At 42.6% G+C, this 24,325-nt stretch overlaps 1 protein-coding gene across 1 annotated transcript in view; it reads right to left on the reverse strand.

Annotated features, from left to right (window-relative positions):
- Nucleotides 1-24,325, reverse strand: part of gabrb4 (gamma-aminobutyric acid type A receptor subunit beta4) — a 76,103-nt gene that overhangs the window by 1,658 nt on the left and 50,120 nt on the right. Inside the window, exons 5-9 of the mRNA XM_079585538.1 lie at nt 13,439-13,521; nt 7,094-7,231; nt 2,176-2,328; nt 874-1,130; nt 130-219 (exon numbers count right to left, since the gene is read on the reverse strand). Coding sequence (XP_079441664.1) covers nt 130-219; nt 874-1,130; nt 2,176-2,328; nt 7,094-7,231; nt 13,439-13,521 — 721 coding nt within the window. The remainder of the gene's footprint in view (nt 1-129; nt 220-873; nt 1,131-2,175; nt 2,329-7,093; nt 7,232-13,438; nt 13,522-24,325) is intronic.

Here is a 24,325-nt window from a genome sequence, read left to right on the forward strand (position 1 = left end):
ACACACACACACACACAAACACACACACACACACACACACACACACATAGTAGTTAAAGACAATATTTTAGCAACTTCTCATTCTAAATTTCCACTGTTTCAGCTGATATGATTTCTAAATGCATGTACCCCGACTTTTCTTTGTTCCTCGAGATACAGATTTCTTCGCTGTGTATATGACCTGAGGGTGTTGCTTTGAAACGGCGCTGAAATGGAGTCCTTGCAATGTGAAAGAAAAAAAATGAAGAGAATGTTAAAACGCCCATATAAACTCTGACAGCAACAATTTTTCGAAGAATACAAAAGTGCATAAACATAAGGGTGAAAAAGAAAGAGCCTGCATAAAACACAGACACAAATTCCTTAATTCAGTAAAACTATTTTAGTAACTGAGCTTAGAACACAGCTGTTAAGTATGAAAATGGCTGACACATTTTGAGCACATTTTGACACAAAAATCAGTCTATCTCTTGATACATCATGGTACTTCGACTGAAAGAGAAGCCTGTGGCATTAAAGCAGACTAAAATCTGATAACATAATGACAATGTAATTTGTAACTTTCCAAGCAAGAGGAAACTCTCTTAATAATGAAATGCAACTTCAATCAAATGAAATACGTCACTGATTAAGTAAAGTGATGGTTAATGGGCTATTGAATGTTCGTTTTTAGCGGTGATGTGAAGCGATTCATTCAGGCAATAGTTACATTGATGAGTAAAGTTGTTCTGCTTACAAACTAAGTGAATCCGTATTGATTTAGACATGCATGAACATTGTCAACGCTTATTAAAATAAATTAAATTAGGTTTTAATTAGAACAAAAATGAACTGTGCAACCGTTAGAAATGGTTTACAAGAGATCCTGCATACCTGTTCCCTTAGACGCTTCTCCTCATAGCGGGGGCGCTCGTTGTTGGCTTTGTTCAGCTTTTCGTTGACCTTTTTCTGCTGCTGGGGTCCCCGTCCAAAGAACACATAGTTTACAAAGGCATATTCGAGCAGGGCCAGGAAAACAAAGACGAAGCAGCCCATGAGGTAGACATCGATGGCTTTCACATAGGGGATCTTTGGGAGGGTCTCCCTCAGGTGGGTGTTGATGGTTGTCATAGTGAGCACCGTAGTTACACCTGCAAAGAAGCATGTTAGTCATTTGAATAAACAGTGTCACGTTCACATGACTTGCGTCAGGGCTTCAATGGACCATGGACATCATGTCCCTACTTCTTTTGGTCACACTTTAGATCAGGGTCAATTCTCACTATTAACTAACTATTAACTACGACTATTCCTAATTACTGCTTACTAATAGTTAATAAGGTAATTGTTAAGTTAAGGTATTAGGTAGGACTTGGGTAGGATTAAGGGATGTAGTATATGGTCATGAATAAGGCATTAATATATGCTTTATAAGTGCTAATAAATAGCCATCCTAGTAATAGGCATGCTAATCAGCAACTAGTTAATAGTGAGAATTGGACCCTAAAGTAAAGTGTTACCCTTTTTTATTTTTGAAAAAAAAAGTAATGCCCAAATTATTATCAGTTTTATTTACATAATTATGAGACATGGCAGTATACTGTTATGGTTTCTTTTAGAACGCAAAGTGACTATGTTTTAATCATGACATAACAAAAGTTTTTTTTTTAATAAGCCAACTAAAGACTTAAACTTTTTAGCCTTAGAAAAAAATAATTGGACATAGTTTCACAAAGCTTTATGTCCTAAATAGAATAGTACAGTACTCTATACTAAAAAATTGTCAGTGAGATGAATAGGAATGCAAACTGACAGTTCTCTCTCATATATACTCGCATATATCTATACTTGATCGGCATACATATAAGATCAGTCTATCCATCTTGTTTTAATTTCTGTACCTGCATCACCCATATAATGATGCCTAATGCAATTTTTGGGGAAATGCAGTCAAAGTTGAACTTTGAACAAAGTGAACTTTGAGCATCACGCAAGCTTGCTCAAGTTTATTGCATGGGGGAACCCATATGAAAGGCTATCTCCTTTAATCGTGGTTGACAGGAAGTTGTATATAAGTATATTTGGAGTAAACAAAATCCAAAATGATTGATATGGTTTTATAAAGAAAATAAATAAATATATGGGATTCCCATCCTGTAAAAACAGGATGCTTTTTAAACAAAATCTGAAGGTTACCCAGGGCCACACGAGCAGCAGAGGCATCATAGTTAATCCAGAAGGAGACCCAGGACAAGATTGTGATCAGGATGGAGGGCATGTAAGTCTGCAGGATAAAATAGCCAATGTTTCTTTTGATGCGGAAACTCAACGACAGCCGAGGGTATGAACCTGGGGAGACACAAGTACATAGCAGAAGTCGAAAAAAGAGATGTCAACATGTAAGCGGGAACACAAAAGAGCAAGCACAGGAAAAATAGATCTACAATTTGCAATTGTCAAAGTCTGCACTTTGACAACAGATAGTCATTTTCCCATTTGTTCAGATGGAGCATTTAATTTCCCCAAAGCAATGGATTCCTTCCCAGGGACTAGTTCCATTCCAATTAAACATGGCAGAAAGTCGCAAACATGGCAGATTTTTCTGAAACCCCCTTCTCAGCAGGCAACGTCTATGTCCCTTTGAGAATTGTCACAAAACCTGCAGTGTCTTTTTTTTCCCATTTAGCCCTGTAATTCAGGGAATTTGAGAAAAAAAGGGGGAAAAACAATACAAAACTGAAGAGCTTATGTGTCAAATCTGGTGAGCGGTTTAGGAAAACTGTTTGCCGCATGTTTCAAGATTAGCTTGTATGTGCCCGTTTAAAAACTATGCAGCTAAATGTAAGGTGTGGTATGATTTATTGACTTATTCAATGTACTAATTATTCAAATTGTTGCAAAGTCTATTTATCGATGTGAAAGAAATATAAGTGTTATTTCCTTGCGGTTCCAATCTCCCTGCATTAGGGCTTAAATGAAACATTTTCAGATAAAGATGCAATGGAATGAATTCCTTTGGAAGCCTTTTTGGTGCAATTGTGTCAAAGAGAAAGGGAAATAACTTCAGGCTGTAACTTAAATGGCATTCGAATATGAGTGGCACCCAACGCCAATCACAGCTTGCAAAACACTAATGAATCAACAATAGCACTTTTTTTTCACACTTGTTCAGACACCTCACCATGGATCTCTCCATGAAATAAACAAGAGCACACAAGGGCAAATGCACTTAAAATAATAGACACATTATTTCAAATTAATTTAAGCTGTGCAATGTATTAAAATGAACACATTAACAGGCAAAACATTTAATTAAACATTTGTACATCACTGTTTTTGACTTACATAGAGCTATAGAACTATAGTGTCATAAGTTGGTTGCGTACACACGCAAAGACGAAGGAGATTAAGTATTATGTCTTTAATGACGTTTAAAACGTTTAGCAGCCTATGTCTCCCTGTAGCCCAAGACTGGTTTCCCACTGAAGCTAAGCGGGGCTGAGCCTGGTTAGTACTTGGATGGGAGACCTCCTGAGAAAACCAGGTTGCTGCTGGAAGAGGTGTTAGTGTGGCCAGCAGGGGGCGCTCACCCTGTGGTCTGTGTGGGTCCTAACGCCCCAGTGTAGTGATGGGGACATTATACTGCCAAAAGAGCGCCGTCCTTCGGATGAGACGTTAAAACGAGGCCCTGACTCTCTGTGGTCACTAAAAATCCCAGGATGTCTTTCGAAAGAGTAGGGGTGTAACCCCGGCATCCTGGCCAAATTTGCCCAGTGGCCTCTGTCCATCATGGCCTCCTAATCATCCTCCTATATATACTAATTGGCTTCATCACTGTCTCCTCTCCACCAGTAAGCTGGTGTGTGGTGGGCGTTCTGGCGCAATATGGCTGCCGTCGCATCATCCAGGTGGATGCTGCACATTGGTGGTGGTTGAGGAGATTCCCCCCTTCTATGTAAAGCGCTTTGGGTGTCCAGAAAAGCGCTATATAAATGTAATGAATTATTATTATTATTATTATTATGACAAACCTCTGGAGATCAAACTGGAGATCAAACAGGAAACTAACACAAAGACACCTTAACATTGACGAGAATGAACAGAGAATGAGGGAGAACACAACATTGTGGTATAAATACAACAAAGAGAACTAATGAGATAATTGATGACTAATTAACCAGACAGCAAAACTAGGTCACAGGGAACACACAACGCAACATACATGTTACAGTACCAGGAAAGACAAACACAGTCCAGGGCAATGCATTTAGTCCATGAGGGAGTAGATGGTGGGAGGAGTCAGAGGGGGAAGCCAGTAGCAGGAGGAGTTTGGAGTCCAACCAGAAGGATGCCCCATGACCATGGCGACGACCCCCTGAGGAGCCGGAGCGATTGAGGGCCGAGGTGGAGCCAAAAAAAAAGGTGGAGCCAGACGAAGCCGTAGGGATGGAGAGATGGCATGCAGCAGGTGGCTTGTAAGTCCATGGCGTTGGCAATCGAGGGAGCCCGGTGGAGCTGTAAGGCCGATGGACCCAGGTGGAGCCGAGGGAGGGAGGAGCCAAGTGGAGGAGTCTGGACGACGGGCCGAGGTGGAGTGACTGGATCAGTGGCTGGAGGCGCAGCCAGGGGATCCATACATCCAGACGGTGCTGTTACACAGCTGGCCCGAGATGGATCCACACCACAGAGGGATGGTGGAGGAGGGATAGAGGGGCTGATGGAAAACAACAACGACTGGGTAGAGGAAGTGGCAGAGGTCTGAATAGGAGGTGGGATAGGGAGGCCATACTGGTAGCTCTGGAGAACCATTGCTTTACGGAACCAGCAGAGATAGGACTAGGCGGAAACAGCAGGGAGACTGCAGATTGAGGGCTGGGAGTCAGGAGTGAGGGTCTGGATTAGGAGTGGGACTGGTGACTTCCTCCTCAGTGAGGCCGATGGTCAGTGGTGAATCGCAGTTCACCAGCAACCACTTCACGTACTCGGGCCAGACCAGGCAGCCATGCCTTCGTTTACGCATTCAGGCTTGCATGCAAGAAGACGCACAGCAATCGGTCTGGGAAGTTGGTGAGGGATGCCAGGTCTAGAAATCCATTGGTGTGGGTCTCGAGGGATTGCTGCTCCTGCTCAAGGCATAACAGCTGGACAGCCGGTAAGTCCATTTTCATTTAGGTTCGTTCTTCGGCCACGAGTTGGTTGCATACACGCATGAAGATGAAGGAGATGAATGCATTTAATGACAAAACTCTGGAGATTAAACAGGAAATTAACACAAACACAATTTAACATTGACAAGAACGAAAATAGAATGAGGGAGAACACAGGGTTTAAATACATAGATCAAACAAAGGGAACTAATGAGATAATTGATGAAGCGACAGGTGAAAATATTGACTAATTAACCAGACAGCGAAACTAGGTCACAAGGAACACAGGACACAACATACATGTTACAAATAGTTTGATCAGATTGTATTAGTTTCATTTATTGTAAATGTAATGATCTCCCTGCAATTGAGATCCACCTTATTGAATTGTTGAAAATGCATTGTATCATCTAATATGGTCTTTTCATACAGAACAAAAGTTCTAGTAATTGTTCTGGAATTGCATGATTTTGTACATTCAAACAGTCAGATCTTCCCTTGTTCTCTGCTTTCATTCACACATATTCCAAACAGTCACATAAAGACAAATAACATCTAATGTAATTGCAGAGAAGCCCTGCTTATTATTTTTTTTCTGTCCTTTTGTAAATAATTCCATCACCTACTGTACAGCTAATTTTTCTGTCCACATGGGAGATGATTTCTCTGGGGTCACTATATCACTCCTGTTTGCAGAAATTGTTATTTTTTCATATTTGTCATACAGTCTTTATCCTCCTCCTTCCCCCATTATGTGACATCACAATTTTTATTCACAGATAACACTTTCGGAGATTGATCCCGGGATTGTTACTAGGTCCTGATCCCAGGATCAAAGACTGTGTCCGAAATAGCCCTGTATACCCTTAAATAGGGCACTATTTGAGGGGACAGCCATTTGTAGTGGTGTACGAAACCATAGTGGACGTTATCGAGTTCATTTATTCAATCCTACAATGCACAGTAATAACGAGTGTACAACTGATGTATGCTAAACGGCTAAATAATACCCATAATGTACTGTGAAGATTGTGCCGAATGAATTCCCGGGTCTGACCAGAAGATGGCGCCCGCAGTGAATCATTTATCCATTAATTTTCTTAACCGCTGGTCCACTATGGCTAAAGCATAATATCATACAGGTATAAATGTATTTTTAATTGATTAAATTGTTTAATTAAGGTTTATATGTTAGTTTCCATGACAGAGTTCAAGATAAATCTTTCCATTACTACTGGAGCTGCCAGTTTTTCTAAGTTTCAAATGATCATTAAACAGCAATAAGCTGCAGCCCTTCTGGGGCACCGAGTGTTCAAATTCACTCAAACAGTTTTTTTCATTCACTCCTGGGAATGGATTATATATAAGTTGACTATATTCGTGGACTAATATAGGGAATAGTGCATGAGGGTTCTGTATAGGGGGCAATTTCGAACTCAGCCAAATTTTTCCAGCATTCAAGCTCCAAGCTGTGTTCACACAGGAGGCTCTCGGGAGAAAAAAGAAATCTCAGTGTGAACATCAGCTGAGCTAGAGAAACCCCAACTGCTAACATTGATCATTAACCTTATTGTTTATGATTTGAAATATAGCATGACGGTCACTATGCCTTTTGCCAAGACAGACATGTTCCTGGATCAAAATATTTAGTTGATCCTGGAACAACATTCCTGTTAGAAAATTTTGTCTCAGCCCTATCTCTATCCCTAAACCTAACCCTACCCATAAGTTATCTCTAAAATCAAAGGTAAATTATAGGTGAATAACACTGATTGATTGATTGATTGGAATGTTGTTCCAGGATCAACGAAGATGTTGTACATTTACCATAGCATAACACTAGCAACGGGTTAAATTTCCAGGTAAAATACAGACTGCTGAAATGTATACCTTGATTGCAATGTAAGTTGCTTTGAAAGTGTCATGAAGTATTTGGGCCGTTTTGCACATAAGTGAATCGTCCATACCTGTGGTAAACCTCACTTCCCTGGACACAAGACGTAGCTCCACTATGGAGAACTGAGGCAATTCCAGTTTGTCCACACCTGTTACAGCATTGTCCCCTCCTTGCCAGAAGAACACGATGTCATCTGTGGTGTACCCATCTGTAGAGATGGTAGACAGTGTAATGAATGTTTACATAGTATATAATTTATAGATACAACCATTGCACTGGACAACAGCAATATTACATCTACTGTAGCAAACATGTCGATTTGTGAAGTGATACTGCACAACCTACCAGAAGGTGCTGAACAAATTAGTTAATATGCTTGATCAATGGAGACAAAAATGTGATTTGTGTTTTAGTGATGTGTATATTGATCTGCGTTACGTGTCGTTATCAGCACTTTTAATTGCAAAAGTAAATGGTTCTGCTGTTTGTTATCTAGGGGGTCGCTCCGCTCAGTTTCATCACACATTTGTGTTTGATGAGTGTTTAGTGTGCTTCCTTTTTTCGCTTTGACAAGCAGTCACATTATCTATGTTGCCATCCACAAATTTGTATGCACATTTTTGGGATATCATTATTGTGTTTCGTTTGCATGCTATAAGGTGCAAATATTTTATACTGTAGCAAATGACATTTAGTAATATTCAGCACTAGTTCAAGGAAGTGACGATGTTGTTCTTTTCGTCTTGTGTATGGAAACAGTGCTTTATTCATGAATGTTCTATGCAATTTTCTGTTCCCTTTCGAGGGAACTCGCGCTGCGTCGACGATGCCTTGGGAACGCCTCCGCGTAAGCACGTATGTCATCTAGTCCAATGGAAAGAATGAGCGTCAAGGGCGGGTGACGTCATGACCAGGAAAGGATACAAGCACATCCGGTGTAACCGGCGCTAACTTTTGTGCCTCAGCAAAGCACTCTGTGTCAAAACTGTCTGTATATTTATTGTTTGTCTGTCACATCTCTACATTAGAGATGCTGCCGAGGCAGCACGGATAATGCATACCTGGGGTTCGCAAATGGATCTCTCGACGGGCTCTGCCTTATCTCCTCCCTTACCTGAGGGATCCAGTGCTCTCTTTGCCAGTGTCTTCTTCCGCCCGGGGAGAGAGCCCAATGCTTCGGTGCTCTAGCTCTGAGGAGGTAGATGTACTGAGCGTTGATGAAAGTGAGACAAACACTAGGGAAGAGGATTCACCATATCTTTCCCCTGCATATGAGGTGCTTGTGGAGGTGATAACTCATGATGTTGATGCGGAGTGAAATTCGAGAACTTCGTCGGGCCACAGATCTTTCTCTCAGGGCTACAAAGGAGACCGCTCGTGTCTTTGGCCAGTCTTTGGCAACCCTTGTAGCTACTGAGAGACATCTATGGCTAAACATAGCAGAAATAAAAGAAAAGATCGGGCGTTTCTGTTAGATGCCCCTATTTCTCCTTCTGGTCTTTTTGGCGATTCAGTGAAAACAGTCGTTGAAAGGTTTCAAGAAGCAAAGAAACAATCAGAGGCTTTCAAGAAATTTCTCCCTCCCCGAGTCCAGCCCCCTGGGGATGCTGGGCGTGAGCATCCCCAGCCAAGCTCCTTACATCGTGCACAACAGAAAGTGAGTTTTGTGTCTCATGCTCCTCCTAATAAATCTTGGGGGCTGAGCCAACACTCTCAGCCGAAATCTTCTAAGTCAAAGCCGGATCTGGGGACCATTATTATGGTGAAGAAGGCTTCGGCTCAAAATAGGTCCTGACGCCACGTGCGTCAGACCATTGAGGACAGCCCCAGCCAGGGTGGAGCGGTGTTCACCTCTGTATACGGTGCCCGTTCCAATTCCGCCACCCTTGGTGCCTCGGGGCGCCAGACTCGACATTGCGTCAGACTCAAACACAGTCAATTCGGTTGTTTCCTGCCAGGATGCTTCAGGTCACCAAAGTGGCTGTTACTATAACACCAGAGGCCAGTCTCGAGAGACTGGTACCCTTAGTAGATTTTCTGACAGAGTGGAAGAATCTGCCGAATATATCTCCTGCAGATAATAGAGAAAGGTTACAGAATCCAGTTTGGTTCTCCTCCACCTCGTTACAAAGGGGTGCTCTCACTTTAGTACATCCTGAGCAGGCTCTGGTAATGGAGCAAGAAGTAGTCTCTTTTAGCGAAGGGAGCTATAGAGCAGGTGTACTCGCCCGACAGAGAATCAGGGTTTTACAGCCGCTACTTTATTGTTCCAAAAAAGGATGGGGGGTTGCGTCCCATTTTAGATCTTCGTCTGTTGAATCGTGTAGTCATGAAACTCAAGTTCAAGATGCTTACACTCAAACAGATCATGACCCAAATCAGATCCGAAGACTGGTTTGTCAGAAGGACTGGTTTTGTTTCTCAAAAGAGTCGGTGACCTTCAGGCCCTTTCGGTTTCTCCCACCTGGCTTGAATTTGCACCCGGGATGGTCAAGGCATTTTTATACACTAAACAGGGATACGTCCCTAAGGTGCCAACCAATATTCTGAGTCATATTGTGCTGCAGGCTTTCTGTCCTCCACCGTTTGCCTCTTTGGACCAGGAAAAACTGAATCTCTTGTGTCCAGTGCGTGCACACTTATGTCCACAGGGCTGCCCCGTGGAGAAAATCTGATCAGTTATTTGTCTGCTTTAGATCACCTAAGAAAGGTCTTCCAGCCTCTAAGCAAAGAATCAGTAAGTGGATATCGAGGCTATCTCTCTTGCTTATGAGTCCTCTGGCCAGCCGTGTCCTTTGCTGGTCAGAGCTCATTCTACTAGGGGTATGGCTGCCTCTAAAGCCTTATTATCTGGGTTTTCCCTTCAGGAGTTTTGTGATGCGACTGGGTGGTCCTCGCCGCTCACATTCATGAGGTTTTATAGCCTGGGCCTGGATGCTTCCCCAGGTTCTCAGGTGCTTTATACTTAGATTGCCGACAGTTTCACATAACAGGCAATTGTAAGTCTGGCGTATGGGTATTCTCGTTCCCAAGACGTCGTCGACGCAGCGCGAGTTCCCTCAAAAGGGAGTGTCTCAGGTTACGACTGTAACCCTAGTTCCCTGAGAAGGGAACGAGATGCTGTGTCACCCTGCCATACTTTCTGCATCCCTGTGATCGACTTTGCTTCGGCTCTCGAAGCTAGCGCCGGTTGCACTGGATGTGCTTTTATCCTTTCCTGGTCATGACGTCACCCGCCCGTGACACTCATTCTTTCCTGAGACGGTTTGCACATAACTTAAACTTTGCGCATAAATCACAACTTTGGATAGAAAACATAGCTAATGAGGAGAGATTACTGCAAGAATAAAATAAAATAAAGTTGAATAATAATTCTCTGTCTCTGCTTTTCCAACCGCTAATATGTACTATAATGCGGCAGCTCAGTGTCATATATAGTGAAAAGTAAAAAACAAATAAAGATTCATTGTAGATTTTTTTGTGCAAACATTCCTAAATTATTTAAGAAAATTTACATTGGCATTTCTTCTGCTAAGTACAACATTTAGGATGGGGCAAAACGTTTTTTTGAACAGTATTTTTGTATTAAACAAGACAATTTACATAAAAAATGTTTTATGTTTACACCATTAAAGCAAGAATTTACATGAGAATGGTTTTACAAACAAGTTATGCATTTACAAACACTTTCTATATTGATAGTGTCAATTTATATAGGAATGGTATTATAAATGTTCACAAAAAATGTTTCACGAATGAGGCCCACTGTGTGGTTAGTGACACCAAAGGAATTCAGTTATTGTAAGAGCAAACATTAATGTTCCAAAAGTAAAGAAGTGTTTATACAAGCAATTCTAAAAAAAAATGCTAATGCCTCAGCATGTAGCAACTGACCCATTGATCTGCTCAAGTGAGAAACAGTAAGCATGAAACAATGTACATGGCGTAATCACTGTAGCCCCACTGATGTACCCGTGATGGACAGGGCACAACATCCTGGTACGACTGACTGATCGATAGTGCAGGGCACCTCATTGATAAACCAGCAAACACTTTCAATCTTACCTACTTCTGTCAATTGTGCCATGAGCCCTCAGTGTCAAACCCCTCCAAGAGCATTTATCACTACTGACACCTAAAGACAGAGTGGGCAGGACGGCAGATATGGATGATTGCTCTAAATGGCCTTAATGATTATGTTTGCTTACATTAGGTATCTGTGGAGTGTGACAGAGATAAGAAGCAAAAGTGAAATTGATGAGCTGGACGAGTTCACGATTTTTCTTCAAGGTGATGTGGTCAGAATGTGAGTAAGAGTTGTGAGCATTTGTGCAGTGTAGGGGAACTTGTTACTTTTGAAGATTGGATTATTATACTAGTATTATTCATTGCTGCAAATTTGTTATTTTAACCGGTTAATCAATAGTTACAATGGGTACAAATAGCTACAAATATGAGATAATGTGCGTGCAAATGTTTGCTAATGAACTTATTGACTTTATATCTACAAATGATTTTAACAAATGTTATACACTAATTAACAGCTTGTTTATTAATGTGGATTTTAATTATTACAAAGTAAGTAATAATTGATGGTGGTCTGTTGAATTAGAAAAATAATGCGCACCTTATGTGGTTATGCGGCCACAACATGAAGCAAAGCATTATTTGAAGCATTATATTTATAATAATTAAACGGCAATGAGTCCATTATTCCTCTTATACTAAGGTTACCACACCTCAAAACATTGTTCAGATGATGCATTTCAAGAAGTTTGTCAGGTTTTTGTCCTAAAAATGCTCTTTTGTGTAGGACAAATTTCTTACATATCTAATCCCAAGTCTCTGTTTGCTAATTCCAAACCGTTGTTTTATAGCTAGTAACAGAGGCTTGAGCCACTGATAGCAGACTGACGCAGTTATTAATGCAGTTATTAGAGAGAGAGAGAGAGAGAGAGAGAGAGAGAGAGAGAGAGAGAGAGAGAGAGAGAGAGAGAGAGAGAGAGAGAGAGAGAGAGAGAGAGAGATAGAGATATCAAGCGTGAATTAATTATCTGAGTCTGTGTATCTCTCAACAGTGTTCGGTTCCAGCGTTTCTTTTAATAATAGTATAAACTATAAACTGTACGTGTATCTGCTCAAAGAACAGTGCCATTATTACATTGCTAGTGAGAAATGTCATTTAGCTTTTAAGTTGTATTTTACTGCTAAAATCGTCAGAGCAGCGCTGATAACACATTTCTGTGCGAGTGTGTGTCCGTATGTGCGTTTGAGTGTGAGAGAGAGCGGGGGAAAGAGAGTAGGTGCCTTTCTATAATAAATAATAAATACATAATAATAATAAAAAAATGTGTGGCAAAAAAAAAATAGAAATCATTTTCTATCCTATTGTTTACTATATTTGTTTGCTTGGTCAGTGTCGTTGTGGGTTAAGACCTTTGAAATAACTGAAATTATTTGGCGAAGTGATATGGAACTGTAATGCGGTCAAGACCTGCATGGAACTACTTTACCTGTGCGTTTCCCTGAAAATAATTGGACACCTTAGAACAATTGTCAACCAATCAGATTCAAGCATTAAACTGCCCCATAGTATAAAGGTAAATGTCATTACATGCATGATCATATTTGAATTGAGGTTAAGTTGGTAAGTATTATTACTGTTGTTACGATTATTCACGAGGACACAACACATTGTAAGGTCGATTATAAGGCATTATGCATTGTCCGCTTAAAAGTTATAACCACAAACAGGTAGTATTATAATGTATTGTAACTGTTGTTATGATTATTTATCAGATGGTACAACATATTATACTGCAAGGTTGTTTTTAAACATTTGAAAGCAGTTTAACAATAAACAATGATAAAAAATAAAAAAAAACACGTCTTACCATGTATTTATATCTTAGGATGTCTCTAAATGTTAGAGTTTTATTTAATATTTTTGTGATTTTATTTAGAGGAGACTCTAAAACATTAGTTCAGCATTAATTATGTCTATATTGCTATAGTCTGTTGTCTACTGCAAACTGCCCCAATAATGTTTTGTCTCCCCCTGCACAAATTCACACCTCTCCGGCCGGATGTGTCTACAATTATGATTATTTTGTCTTTCTATTTTCTGACAGTTTGTTTGAATGACCCGGTTCAAAAAATTGAATACAAATCATAATATGTATTTGTCATACTATTCTGGTACCTGATTTCCTTGTTTGGCATATTATATCCTCTAAAACATGCCAGTGGTTTTAACATTTGCAAAGACAAGTGTGTAGAACACAACAAATTATCTTCTCTACAGGTACAGTATGCTAGTATTGCATTTCAAACAAAGCCTGTGTGTGTGTGTGTGTGTGTGTGTGTGTGTGTGTGTGTGTGTGTGTGTGTGTGTTTCACATTTCCTTTCACTTACAGCTCTCAATCTCCAGGGTGCAGTTCTGTTCATCGAGGGGGTACCGTCTCAGGTCCATCATGCAGGCTGCTGTAGTGGTTATTCTGGAAAAAGGACAGCAAGAAAACAGGGAAAGGAGAGTAGAAAAAAAGAGTGGAGAGAGAATGAGAGACACCGTTACCGTGGTAACCTTTAGGAAATCATAGCTTAGCCTTGACTGTGCCATGTGAATATCTGAGTCATGAGTAATGTTTGCCATCTATTCTCTTATTCTAAGAGAAAAGAAAAAAGGGGGGAAATGCAATCATTATAGGCAAATGGTGTTTGAAGTCTCTTGTTTTTCTTTTCTTTGTTATTTCCCCCATATATTCAGATATATTGCTTACTTTTAATATTCTTGTAATGTCCTGTAAAAATATGATAAAGAAAATTACCGTATATAAAAAAGAAAGACGCAAACTATATATCTTATTATGAAATGTTAAAATCCCCCTGCAGTCAACAATTTTATCTCTTAAAACTCACCTTTGACCAATCACCAAAATGTGATTTTGTTTCTTTGAAAAAAATTATCTTCATGCCTTAAAATTGCTTGAATGTAACCCTAGCCTCATTTAGTATACACGGTTCTATGCATATGCAAATTAGCCCTGCCTCCACTAACTCACACCAGCTCAGAGATCCACTCGTTGATGATCACACATTGACCAGGGGTGCATTTCCCAAAAGCATCGTTAGGCAACTATGGTCGCAAGTTCCGTCTTTATCATCTTATCATAACAAGTCAGTATTTCCTGAAACCACAGTTATAAAGAACATTTGCAAACAGCATAGCAAAGTTGTGTGGTTGGAATGACAGCTATCGAGCTGTAAGCATAGTTTCTAGATTGCATGTCATGTGGACTTAATAAAGCCGTATCTTGAGAAAAATAAGCAAGCTAACATTCAGTACAATATGTGTCTTTTATTTAGAATACATACAAATGTAATTTACGTCTTTTAGTTCGTCAAGAGATTCTAAGCACCATTTCTGAAACAATCGTGACTAGCTAGTTGATTTCTTCAACAATGCATCGAACTATTGTAGTGCAGCATCGAGTTACCTCACTTGTTGTACAGGAAACTCACCCCTGATTGGTTACAAGGTTCACTGGTCACTCTTTGGTTCACTGCAGTTTTAAGGAGAAAATACTCAGCAATGGTGTTGACATGAATTTGCACATGGTTTGTCTTAAAACATTTTAACTTAAAACAACACGTAGACATATAAACAACATTAAAAGATTGATTTTCACCACAGGGGGACTTTAACTATTTCACAGCTAAAGAACCTCTTGGTTCTTAAGAAATTATTAATGATTATGATTGAATAATACACATTTTAAAACAGATGGTTCTAGTCCTGGATCATAATTGGCTATTACAGAGTTCAGTGGCATCATGCACTTACTGTAGTATATTGGGGGCACCACTTGGTAGCCTAATTTTGATTTATCGAAGCAAGAACATACTGTACATTAATGCATTTACTGTCGCTATTCCAGAATATTACACTTATAAGTTCCCTATCATTCAGTCTTCCACGTATTTTGTTGCTCATAGAAACAAACAAATTTAAAGCATATAAGCACTGATACAGCAAGGAAAACGTCTCGGTTACATATAGTAACCCTCGTTCCCTGAGGGAGGGAACGGAGATGCCACGTCAAACCCGACGAATAGGAATCTCGCTAGGGAGGCCAATTTACTTCGAGTGAAACTTAAAACAAGCCAATACACATTGGCGTGCAATCATTTGCATCAGTTGTGCAGCCTCGCAGCGCGGGTATAAATGAGCAGCTGGTAGGGATTGATCTTTTGCTGGCAGCAGATGTGGCGATGGGACGTGGCGTGTCCGTTCCCTCCCTCAGTGAACGACGGTTACCATATGTAACCGAGACGTTCCTCTTCGGTCGGGAGCCGACGCCACCGTTTGTACTGCACATGAGTAGTGGGTGACTTAGCCCAAGGGAAAGACATGGGCTTCCGTTTAGGAGCAGCCATGGAGAATATACACATATTGGATCCCTGTAGGGTCACACATATGGGACCCAGCCTATATCCGGTTCTCGAGGATTCAGCGGATAAAGGCCTGGAACCGGACGCTCCGCAAAGTCCGGGCCAAGGGTGTTTGGAGGACTGACAGGATTTTCAAACTGGAGAATAAGGGTGCACAGTAGGGTGCAGCAAGCCGACAGAGCCAGGCCTCTCGGTGCTTCTACCCATCTAGGGTGAGAACACGGGAGGAGACCGGCTCTACGCGTATGCTATAGTATCTAGCGAACCTATAGTATCTTGCAACCCAAGCGGGCAGGGCACGCCTTGAGCTTGGTAAGCCAAGGCGAAGGCATCCACTATCCAGTGGGCCATCCTCTGCTTGGAGACCAAAAATGCCTGCAGGTCCCCTACCCTCTTGACAGAGGCCAGTGCAACCAGCAGCAAAGTCTTCGTGGAGAGAAGCTTTAAGTCTGCTGATTGGAACGGCTCAAAGGGAGCATCCTGAAGTGCTCAAAGCACCAGGGAAAGGTCCCAAGAGGGTATGGAGGGGGCTCGAGGAGGATTTAATCATCTCGCCCCCCTAAGGAACCTGACGACCAGGTCGTGCTTTCCAACTGTTTTACCATCTATGTGGTCGTGATAAGCTGAAATAGCGGCAGCATGTACTTTGAGGGTGGAGGGACACAGCCTTCGCTCCAACCCTTGCTGCAAGGAGGAAAGCACAGACCCTATTGAACATCTTCGGGGGTCTTCTCGGCGAGAAGAGCACCACTCGAACAGGTTCCACTTCAAGGCGTACACACGTCTCTTGGACCTTGCAAGAGACGTGCAGAAGTGATGGTGTTAAATACCTCTGGGGGTAAGTCACCTAGAACCTCTGCGTTTCCAGAGGGTGCCCCATATGGGTGCCATAGTATGGGTGCCATAGGGTGCCCCATCTCTGAGTCAAAAGATCTTTTCTCAGAGGAATGGACCAGGAAGGGAACGTCACAAGGAGCATGAGTTCTTGGAACCAAGTCCGGGTGGGCCAATAGGGAGCCACCAGAAGGACCTGCTCCTCGTCCTCCCTAACTTTGCACATGTAACTTTCACAGGGTCTGAGCTTGTGATAGCTCGTAGGCCACATGGTTGAGCACACCGGGGACATACATGGCTCGGAGCGACCTCAGATGCTTCTGACTGCAGAAGAAGAGATGGCGGGTGAGTTGCGACATGCGACGGGAGCATAGACCACCTTGTCGGTTGATGTACGCAGCGGTCGCAGTGTTGTATGGACCATACAACACCGTATGGACCAGCACGTCCCTGCCCTGTACCAGCCTTTCCAAGCGGCTCAGAGCGAGATGTACTGCTAGCAACTCGAGGCAGTTGATGTGCCAATGCAGTTGGGGAGCCTGGAGCATGCCTGGACACCTGTTCCAAGGGCACACCTGCCCGCAGGAACGAGGGATCTGACCACGGGCTGAAGGTCTGGCGGCACCCTGGTGTGATTGCCACCAGTGACGGCATCAGTGCCGTTGTGCCAAACCGATCTCGGGACTTGGCCGTGAAGCCAGTCTCCGATCTCATATGGAGCAGTCCAAGCGGGGTTACCACTGCTTCTGCTGCCATATGCCCCAGGAGCCTCTGTGCGACCGAATCCAACTCCTCTGCACGGGGGCGAGTTTGCTCTTTTCCCAGTTGACCTGAAGGCCGAGCTGGCTGAGGTGCCGGAGCACGAGGTCCTTGTGTTCGCATATCTGATCTCGAGAGTGTGCTAGTATGAGCCAGTCATCGAGAGGAGGCGAACACCCTGTTCTCTCATGGGAACAAGGACCCCTACGTGACTTTCGTGAAGACACAGGGAGACAAGGACAGCCCGAAGGGCAGGACCTTGTACAGATATATTGACCCTCGAAAACAAAGCACAGAAGCAAACGGCCTGTGTCGAGGAAGAATCGAGACATGAAAGTATGCGTCCTTCAGGTCGATTGCTGCAAACCTATCTCGGGGACGGATGCATTCGAAAATGCGTCTCTGCATGAGTATTTTGAATGGTAGCTTGTGGATGCTCCGATTCAAAACTCGCAGATCCAAGATCGGTCGTAACTTTTGAGAATGTAGAAGTTTAAAAAGCTAACAGTTATGACTCACATTTGTTTATGGTAGTGTCTACATGTCTACTAAAATTGATGCATTTGAAATGTGGTGTTGGCGGAAACTGTTGCGAATACCAGGGACAGCCAGGAAAACAAACAGTACTGGAACGCATAAAAACAGGGATGTCACTAGAAGCTGAAATAAGTAGACAATAACTGATTTATTTTGACCATGGTATGCATGCAAACTCGCTAGATAAATCTGTAATGTTGGGGATGGTCAGGGCAACCAGAAGGAGGGGATGGCATAGAACACAATCAAAACAGACACCTATATGAAAATTAAACAGTTGAAAGAAGCACTGCTCGACACAACAGCATGGGGAATATTTGGCCATAAGGTCGCCAAAAGTTGGACATGACTGAATGGACAGATCAGCAGCAGCAATAAGTGCACCACAGCCATGTCACCCTGTAGCCCGAGACTGGTTGCCCACTGCAGCTAAGCAGGGTTGAGCCTGGTCATTACCTGAGGTGCATTTCCCAAAAGCATAGTAAGCCTATGTTTGTAAGTTCCGGCGTTATCAGCATAGTTCAACGAGTCTGTGTTTTCCAAAAAGTTAGTTCTAACGAACGTTCGCAAACAGCATCGCAAAGTTGTGTGGTTGGAACGACAGCTCTCAACCTGTGGTTAGAAGCATAGTTTCTTGTTTGCATGACATGCATGTCTCAATAAATCCTTACCTTGAGCAAAATAAGCATTTTTTGTCTTTTAGTTTATCAAGAGATTTAAAACACCCTTTTTGAACGTGCTCTAGTGCATAAGAACGAACCTATGATTGAATCTGGAAATAAAGCAAAATATCTGAGAAAAGTGAGAAATAGTCCTCAGATGCCATATCTGTAATTTATAGCAAAACATCTAGCATTAATCAGATCTCAAACAGATTAATTAAAATAAGTTATTACTCCAAGGGCCATATCTTGCACCCAGCGCAATTGACTTTGTACACTGACGCATGTATCATTCCTAATTTGCACCCGTGCACAGCGGACCTTTCCCTCCACAGACACACGTCGGGGGCGGTTCAGCGAAAAGAGGAGGCGTGTTCCGGCACAAAAGTTCCCTGGTGCTATTTTGGAGTTTTAGAAAACAATTCCGCCACTGACCAGGAAAAACCTAGTCTAAAGACAGTGGTGCGTCGCATGTTAGGCCTTGTCCACACGAACACGGGTATTTTTATAACCGTGACTTTTTGTACACGGTCGCCCGTTCGTCCACACGGGAACGCAGTTTTAGGTCACAGAAACCGGACATTTTTGAAAACCCCTGCCAGGGTGAGGATTTTCAGAAACGCCGGTTGCAGTGTTGTCGTGTAGACAGTAAAACCGGAGTTTTTGCCTTGGAGGTCAAAGTGTGCGCCGTTATCCGCTGTGTTTGACGTCAGATTGTGCGCCGCTGACGCCTTAAAGGGAATGTGAGAGGACGCTCTGATTGGTTTATTTCACGTTACACCCAAACCACACCTATGAATAATGAAGCTACTTCAGACCAACCCATTTTACACTTGTGTCGGGCGCAAGAGTCATTTATCCCGCCGGTATAATAGCAACAGTGCCCGGGATCCGCCCAAAAAGTTACTTGCGTTTTGCGTTTGATACTTGCGTTTCAGATAGTTAAAATAGGGCCCCAAGTGTGTAAAGTCATAAACCAACGTGGTTGAACGACCACTTTACAACAATATGGTTTCGGGAAACAGTCGTGACTAGCAAATTGATTTCTTCAACGACGCATCGTACTGTGGTAGTTAAGGAGCGAGAAACGTAGTTGTACATGAAACACACACCTGGATGGGAGACCTCCTGGGAAAACTTGGTTACTGCTGGAAGAGGTGTAAGTGAAGCCAGTAGGGGATGCTCACTCTGTGGTCTGTGTGGGTTCTAACGCCCCAGTATATTAATGGGGACACTATACTGAAAAAAAGTACTGCCCTTCGGATGAGATGTTAAACTGATGTCCTGACTCTCTTTGGTCATTGAAAATCCCATGGCACTTCTCATAAAGAGTAGGGGTGTAACCCCAGTGTCCTGGCCAAAATTACCTCCATTGGCCCATATCAGTCATGGCTTCCTAATAATACCCATTCTTTTGAATTGCTCTATCACTCTCTCTTCTCTCAAACCTATAGCTGGTGGGTGGAGATCGCACTGGAGCCGATGTTATGAGGCTGCCGTTGCATCATCCAGGTGGATGCTGTACACCGTTTGTGGTTGAGAAGAGACCCTCTGATATGATTGTAAAGCGCTTTGTGTCTTCAGTAGTACATAGTAAATTGCTACATCAAAAAATGATTCGCTTCACTCACATTCTGTGTCCTACCTATATGCAATTTGTGTGTGTTTATCAAGGACCTTCTGTCAGGGTATGCACGACATTCAATTTCCATCATCCCCAACGCGGCGCAGTAAAATGTCTTGCGTTACAAATGAGTTGTGTGTGTTGCTGCACATTTTGGTAATTACATTTACGATGTTAAATCTAAGTGACCTTGTGTAGATGAAATAGGTGCTGCGATGTGTGTAAGGGTAGGCCAAAAAGAAACAAGGGAGAAAATTATTGAATTTCAATGAACACAGATGCGTCATTATTTGTGCATGTACAACAGTGAGAGTGTTCACATGTTGTAAGTATAATGAATGATAGAGAAGTCAACTCCCATAATGAGACAACAAAGAGCATTAGTCAATAGTTTTCACTGTATGAAATATATTTATAAGATGATGACTGATTGGCAGATGCCTTAACCACTTATTGACAAGCATAAAAAAAACATCCTTTCATTAATTCTCAAAATTGTCCATCTTGCCCTAAGTGCGATTGCTAGGATGCTCGGGCTGTGGGAAGGGAAACAAGCTGGATGGATGGCCAGTCCATTGCATGGCTAGCAAGACTACAGCTAGACTTATGAAATCAGATGATGAATATTTGTGATAACTAAGCATTTCACAAAATGTACACTGAAATGTATATGCAAGTGATTTTCAACTGTTTCATTGAAAAAAAGGTCTCAAATGGACAAATATCTATATCTGTCTTTAACTGCATATTCAAAGGAATTACTTTATCAGTATTGTTAAACAATTCTGCATTGGTACTATAAATAAAATAATATTGGTTAAAGCTCTTATAAATATTACACGATTCGTCAGTTCTTACAATCATAGGCTACACAATGTTTTCAATGGTTCACTATGCTTTCGGTTGAAATGTGAATATTTATTTTTAAATGAGTTGAGGAAAAGAGAGAAAACGTGAGGACACGTCTCTGCTCAACTCTACTTATGGGAATCGTGTCACATTTGCTTCAAAAAAAGTACTGAATTTCACTCTTTTCCACTCATCATCACATTTCTTCCTCTGTTTTTTGAATGCAAAACATTCAGTCGGCATATGGCAAATATAAACCTGCCACAACCATTATATTATGCTTGATGTAAACACAGAACCACTTATGACACCACACATTTCTAAACTTTGAATGATTAAAAGATCTTCTGAGTTCAAAACAAGTTCAATGTAAAAAGTTTATATCCTTTCTAACCTGTATCAGATGCTAATGCATATAAAATAATAATAATAAAAAAATTAAAATAAGAATAAGAATAAAATCAATACATAACAGCTTGACAGAAATCACCTCGGGTTACGACTGTAACCTCAGTTCCCTGAAGACGGAACGAGGCACTTTGTGTGATGATGTCTTGAAGCACATGTAAAATCAGTCCAATGGTGTGATGGAATGTGACGTCATGAACCAGGAAACTATAAAGCCTGCCAAAAACAAAGCAGCGCTAGCTTCTGAAAAGTCTGGAGTAGTCGCTGAGAGGCACGTAGGAGATATGGCAAGGTGACGCAGTGTCTCGTTCCCTCTTCAGGCGGTTACCAGTCGTAACCGAGGCGTTCCCTTTCAAGGGAACTCGCGCTGCGTTGATTGACGCTAAGGGAACATCTTTACCAATGCCACCATAGCGACAAGTGTCTATCCAGTGTGAAAACGCGAGGAGCAGGACTAGGATGAGAGCACCTGGGACCCTGGTGTAGAGTCCAAGTTCAAAGAGTAGAACCTCACGAATGTTTGCAGTGAGAATCAGTGCGAAGAGCTGACTTTTGAAGTTTGGGGCTGCTCCCTCTCAGCAGCACCGGACACATGCAGGAAACGGGGGAGGAGCTCCTGGAAAGTGGCTGCCTACTTGGCTGCCTCCTGGAACCTCTCGATGACTGATTTTACAGCGTCGCCAAAGAGGCCAGATGGTGACAGGAGCGCATCCATAAGAAAGTTCTTGTCTTTTTCTTTAATATTACTCAGATTGAGTTACAGATGTCTCTTAGTGGCCACCAGGGCTGCCATAGAGTGACCGATGGAGCCGTCTCCTTGGTGGCCCTGCGAGATAAATATGGGGCTCGACGTTTGCAAACTACGTCAGGGCCAATTCCCCCGCCCTCATCCATATCTCCTAATGCTGCGTTCACACCAAGATACGGATGGGGCCTACGCCAAAGAACTTGATTGCTTGCTGGGCTGTTAATAAATGTTTAATTGTCACAGTATTTATTCTCCCGAGTCTTTCTGGTAGAACTAGATAGTTGCAGTGTCGGTGCCTCAATCAGGGCGGAAAGGAACTGCAACGGATGCTTCCAAACCCTCAGAGAAGGCACTGGATCTATCAGGTGAAGGCAGAGATAAGAACGCCAGGCGGGATTGGAGTGTATGCAGTAAAAGCACATCACAGACCTCACAGCCAGCACCCTCGAGTGCTGACTGTGCATGCTCCTCATCCAAACAAGCTACCCACCCGTTAAATAACGTGGTCAGGGGTGCACACACATCCTAAACTGCTGCTTGTTCGCCATGACTTTATATATACTAATAGAAAGACCAAACAACACCAAATAGACAAGGACAGTTTCTAAATGAGTGCTACTGACGACACAGGAGCTAGTGTGGCTCTGTTTTGGGCAGGCTTTATAGTTTCCTGGTTCATAACATCACCTGCCTCTGACGTTCCGTCACACCATTGGACTGATTTTACATGTGCTTCAAGACGTCATCATGCGAAGAAAGTGGAGGTTTGATTGTATTGTAACTGAGAGTGTGTCTTGGGAAGGTTAATTCACAGCCCATTTCCAAAGGGGCGTTACCATCGGACGTCGCTCAAATGCCTCTTGGCACAATTGGAAAGACCTAAAACAATCAGAACGATCGTCATCGTGTAAAGCCCGCCTCAACGTTTGTGATTGTTGCCTCAATTTGGAAAAATTGGAAATGGGCTTGAAAGGGCTCTTGGCTAGACTTGCAGAGCAAATCTCAAATTTGCCGGAAGTTCCCTTTCGTTCGAAAAAGGGTTTTCCCAGGCTAGTTTGATTGGGTCGGAAAAGGGTGGCTTGCTCACTTCAGGTTGGTGGAGAGTTCCTGCCTCAAGTGGAGGAGTTCAAGTATCTTGGGGTCTTGTTCACGAGTGAGAGAAGGATGGAACGGGAGATTGACAGACGGATCGGTGCAGCTTCTACAGTAATGCGGTCGATGTACCGGTCTGTCGTGGTGAAGAAAGAGCTAAGCCGCAAGGCGAAGCTCTCGATTTACCGGTCAATCTAAGTTCCTACTCTCACCTATGGTCATGAGCTTTGGGTCATGACCGAAAGGACAAGATCCCGGATACAGGCGGCCGAAATGAGCTTTCTCCGCAGGGTGGCTGGGCGATCCCTTAGGGTGAGGAGCTCGGTCACTCGGGAGGAGCTCAGAGTAGAGTAGCTGCTCCTCCATATCAAAAGGGGTCAGCTGAGGTGGCTCGGGTATCTGTTTCGGATGCCTCCTGAGCGCCTTCCTGGGAAGGTGTTCCGGGCACGTCCCACCGGGAGGAGACCCCGGGGAAGACCTACGACACGCTGGAGGGACTATGTCTTCCGGCTGGCTTGGGAACGCCTCGGTTTCCCCCTGGAAGAGCTGGAGGAAGTGTCTAGGGAGAGGGAAGTCTGGGCTTCTCTGACCCGGCCCCGGATAAGCGGAAGAAGATGGATGGATGGTTTGATTGGGTTACATGTTATTTCCAAATGAACAGTAATTTTAGTCAATTTAACCTGATGTGGGTGAACCAGAAACCTGATACAATAGTGTTAAATCCAAATTAATTGCTTAAATAAAGTGACCAGTATCATAAAATCATTGTTTGAATGTAACTAGAGGTAGAGAAAGTATTTTGTCAGAAGACCAATAAACTGCTAAAGTGCTGTATACCAGTGGTGTAGTCGGGGCCATACACACATATAGGCCGCATACTTACTTTCTGCCCAGGGCTGTTTATGTATTACGACTTCTAAGGATCAATAATTTTGTATACCCACTTGTTTTGTTGCTTCAAAAGTCCATAATCTACTGTCATGTTAGCTTCCCCTTTAAAGATGCAGTAAGCGATTTTTGAAAAACGCTGTTGAAAGTGCATCGGACCTACCCTGGAAATCCAGAGTTCTCGCGAGAGCACAAATTGAATTTGCACAGTGAGTTACACTGGCATTGAGTAATGATGCTCATTAACTATGCCCTTGTATCCGAGCTGCCCCAATCACATCGGGTTATCTGATATAGGCGGGCCAGACGCAAGCTAAACAGATGACGACAGCGCTGTGACGTCAAAGTCATTAGTAAATATTGCAAGATGGCTATGGATGAACACCAGTTGTTTGAAACGGCTTTGGCCACTACAATGAATGAGTTAGACTTGGCTTTTTATTTAAAAG

This window comes from Phoxinus phoxinus (genome assembly GCF_949152265.1).
Source record: "Phoxinus phoxinus genome assembly, chromosome: 17".
In the NCBI taxonomy this organism is placed as follows: Eukaryota; Metazoa; Chordata; class Actinopteri; order Cypriniformes; family Leuciscidae; genus Phoxinus; species Phoxinus phoxinus.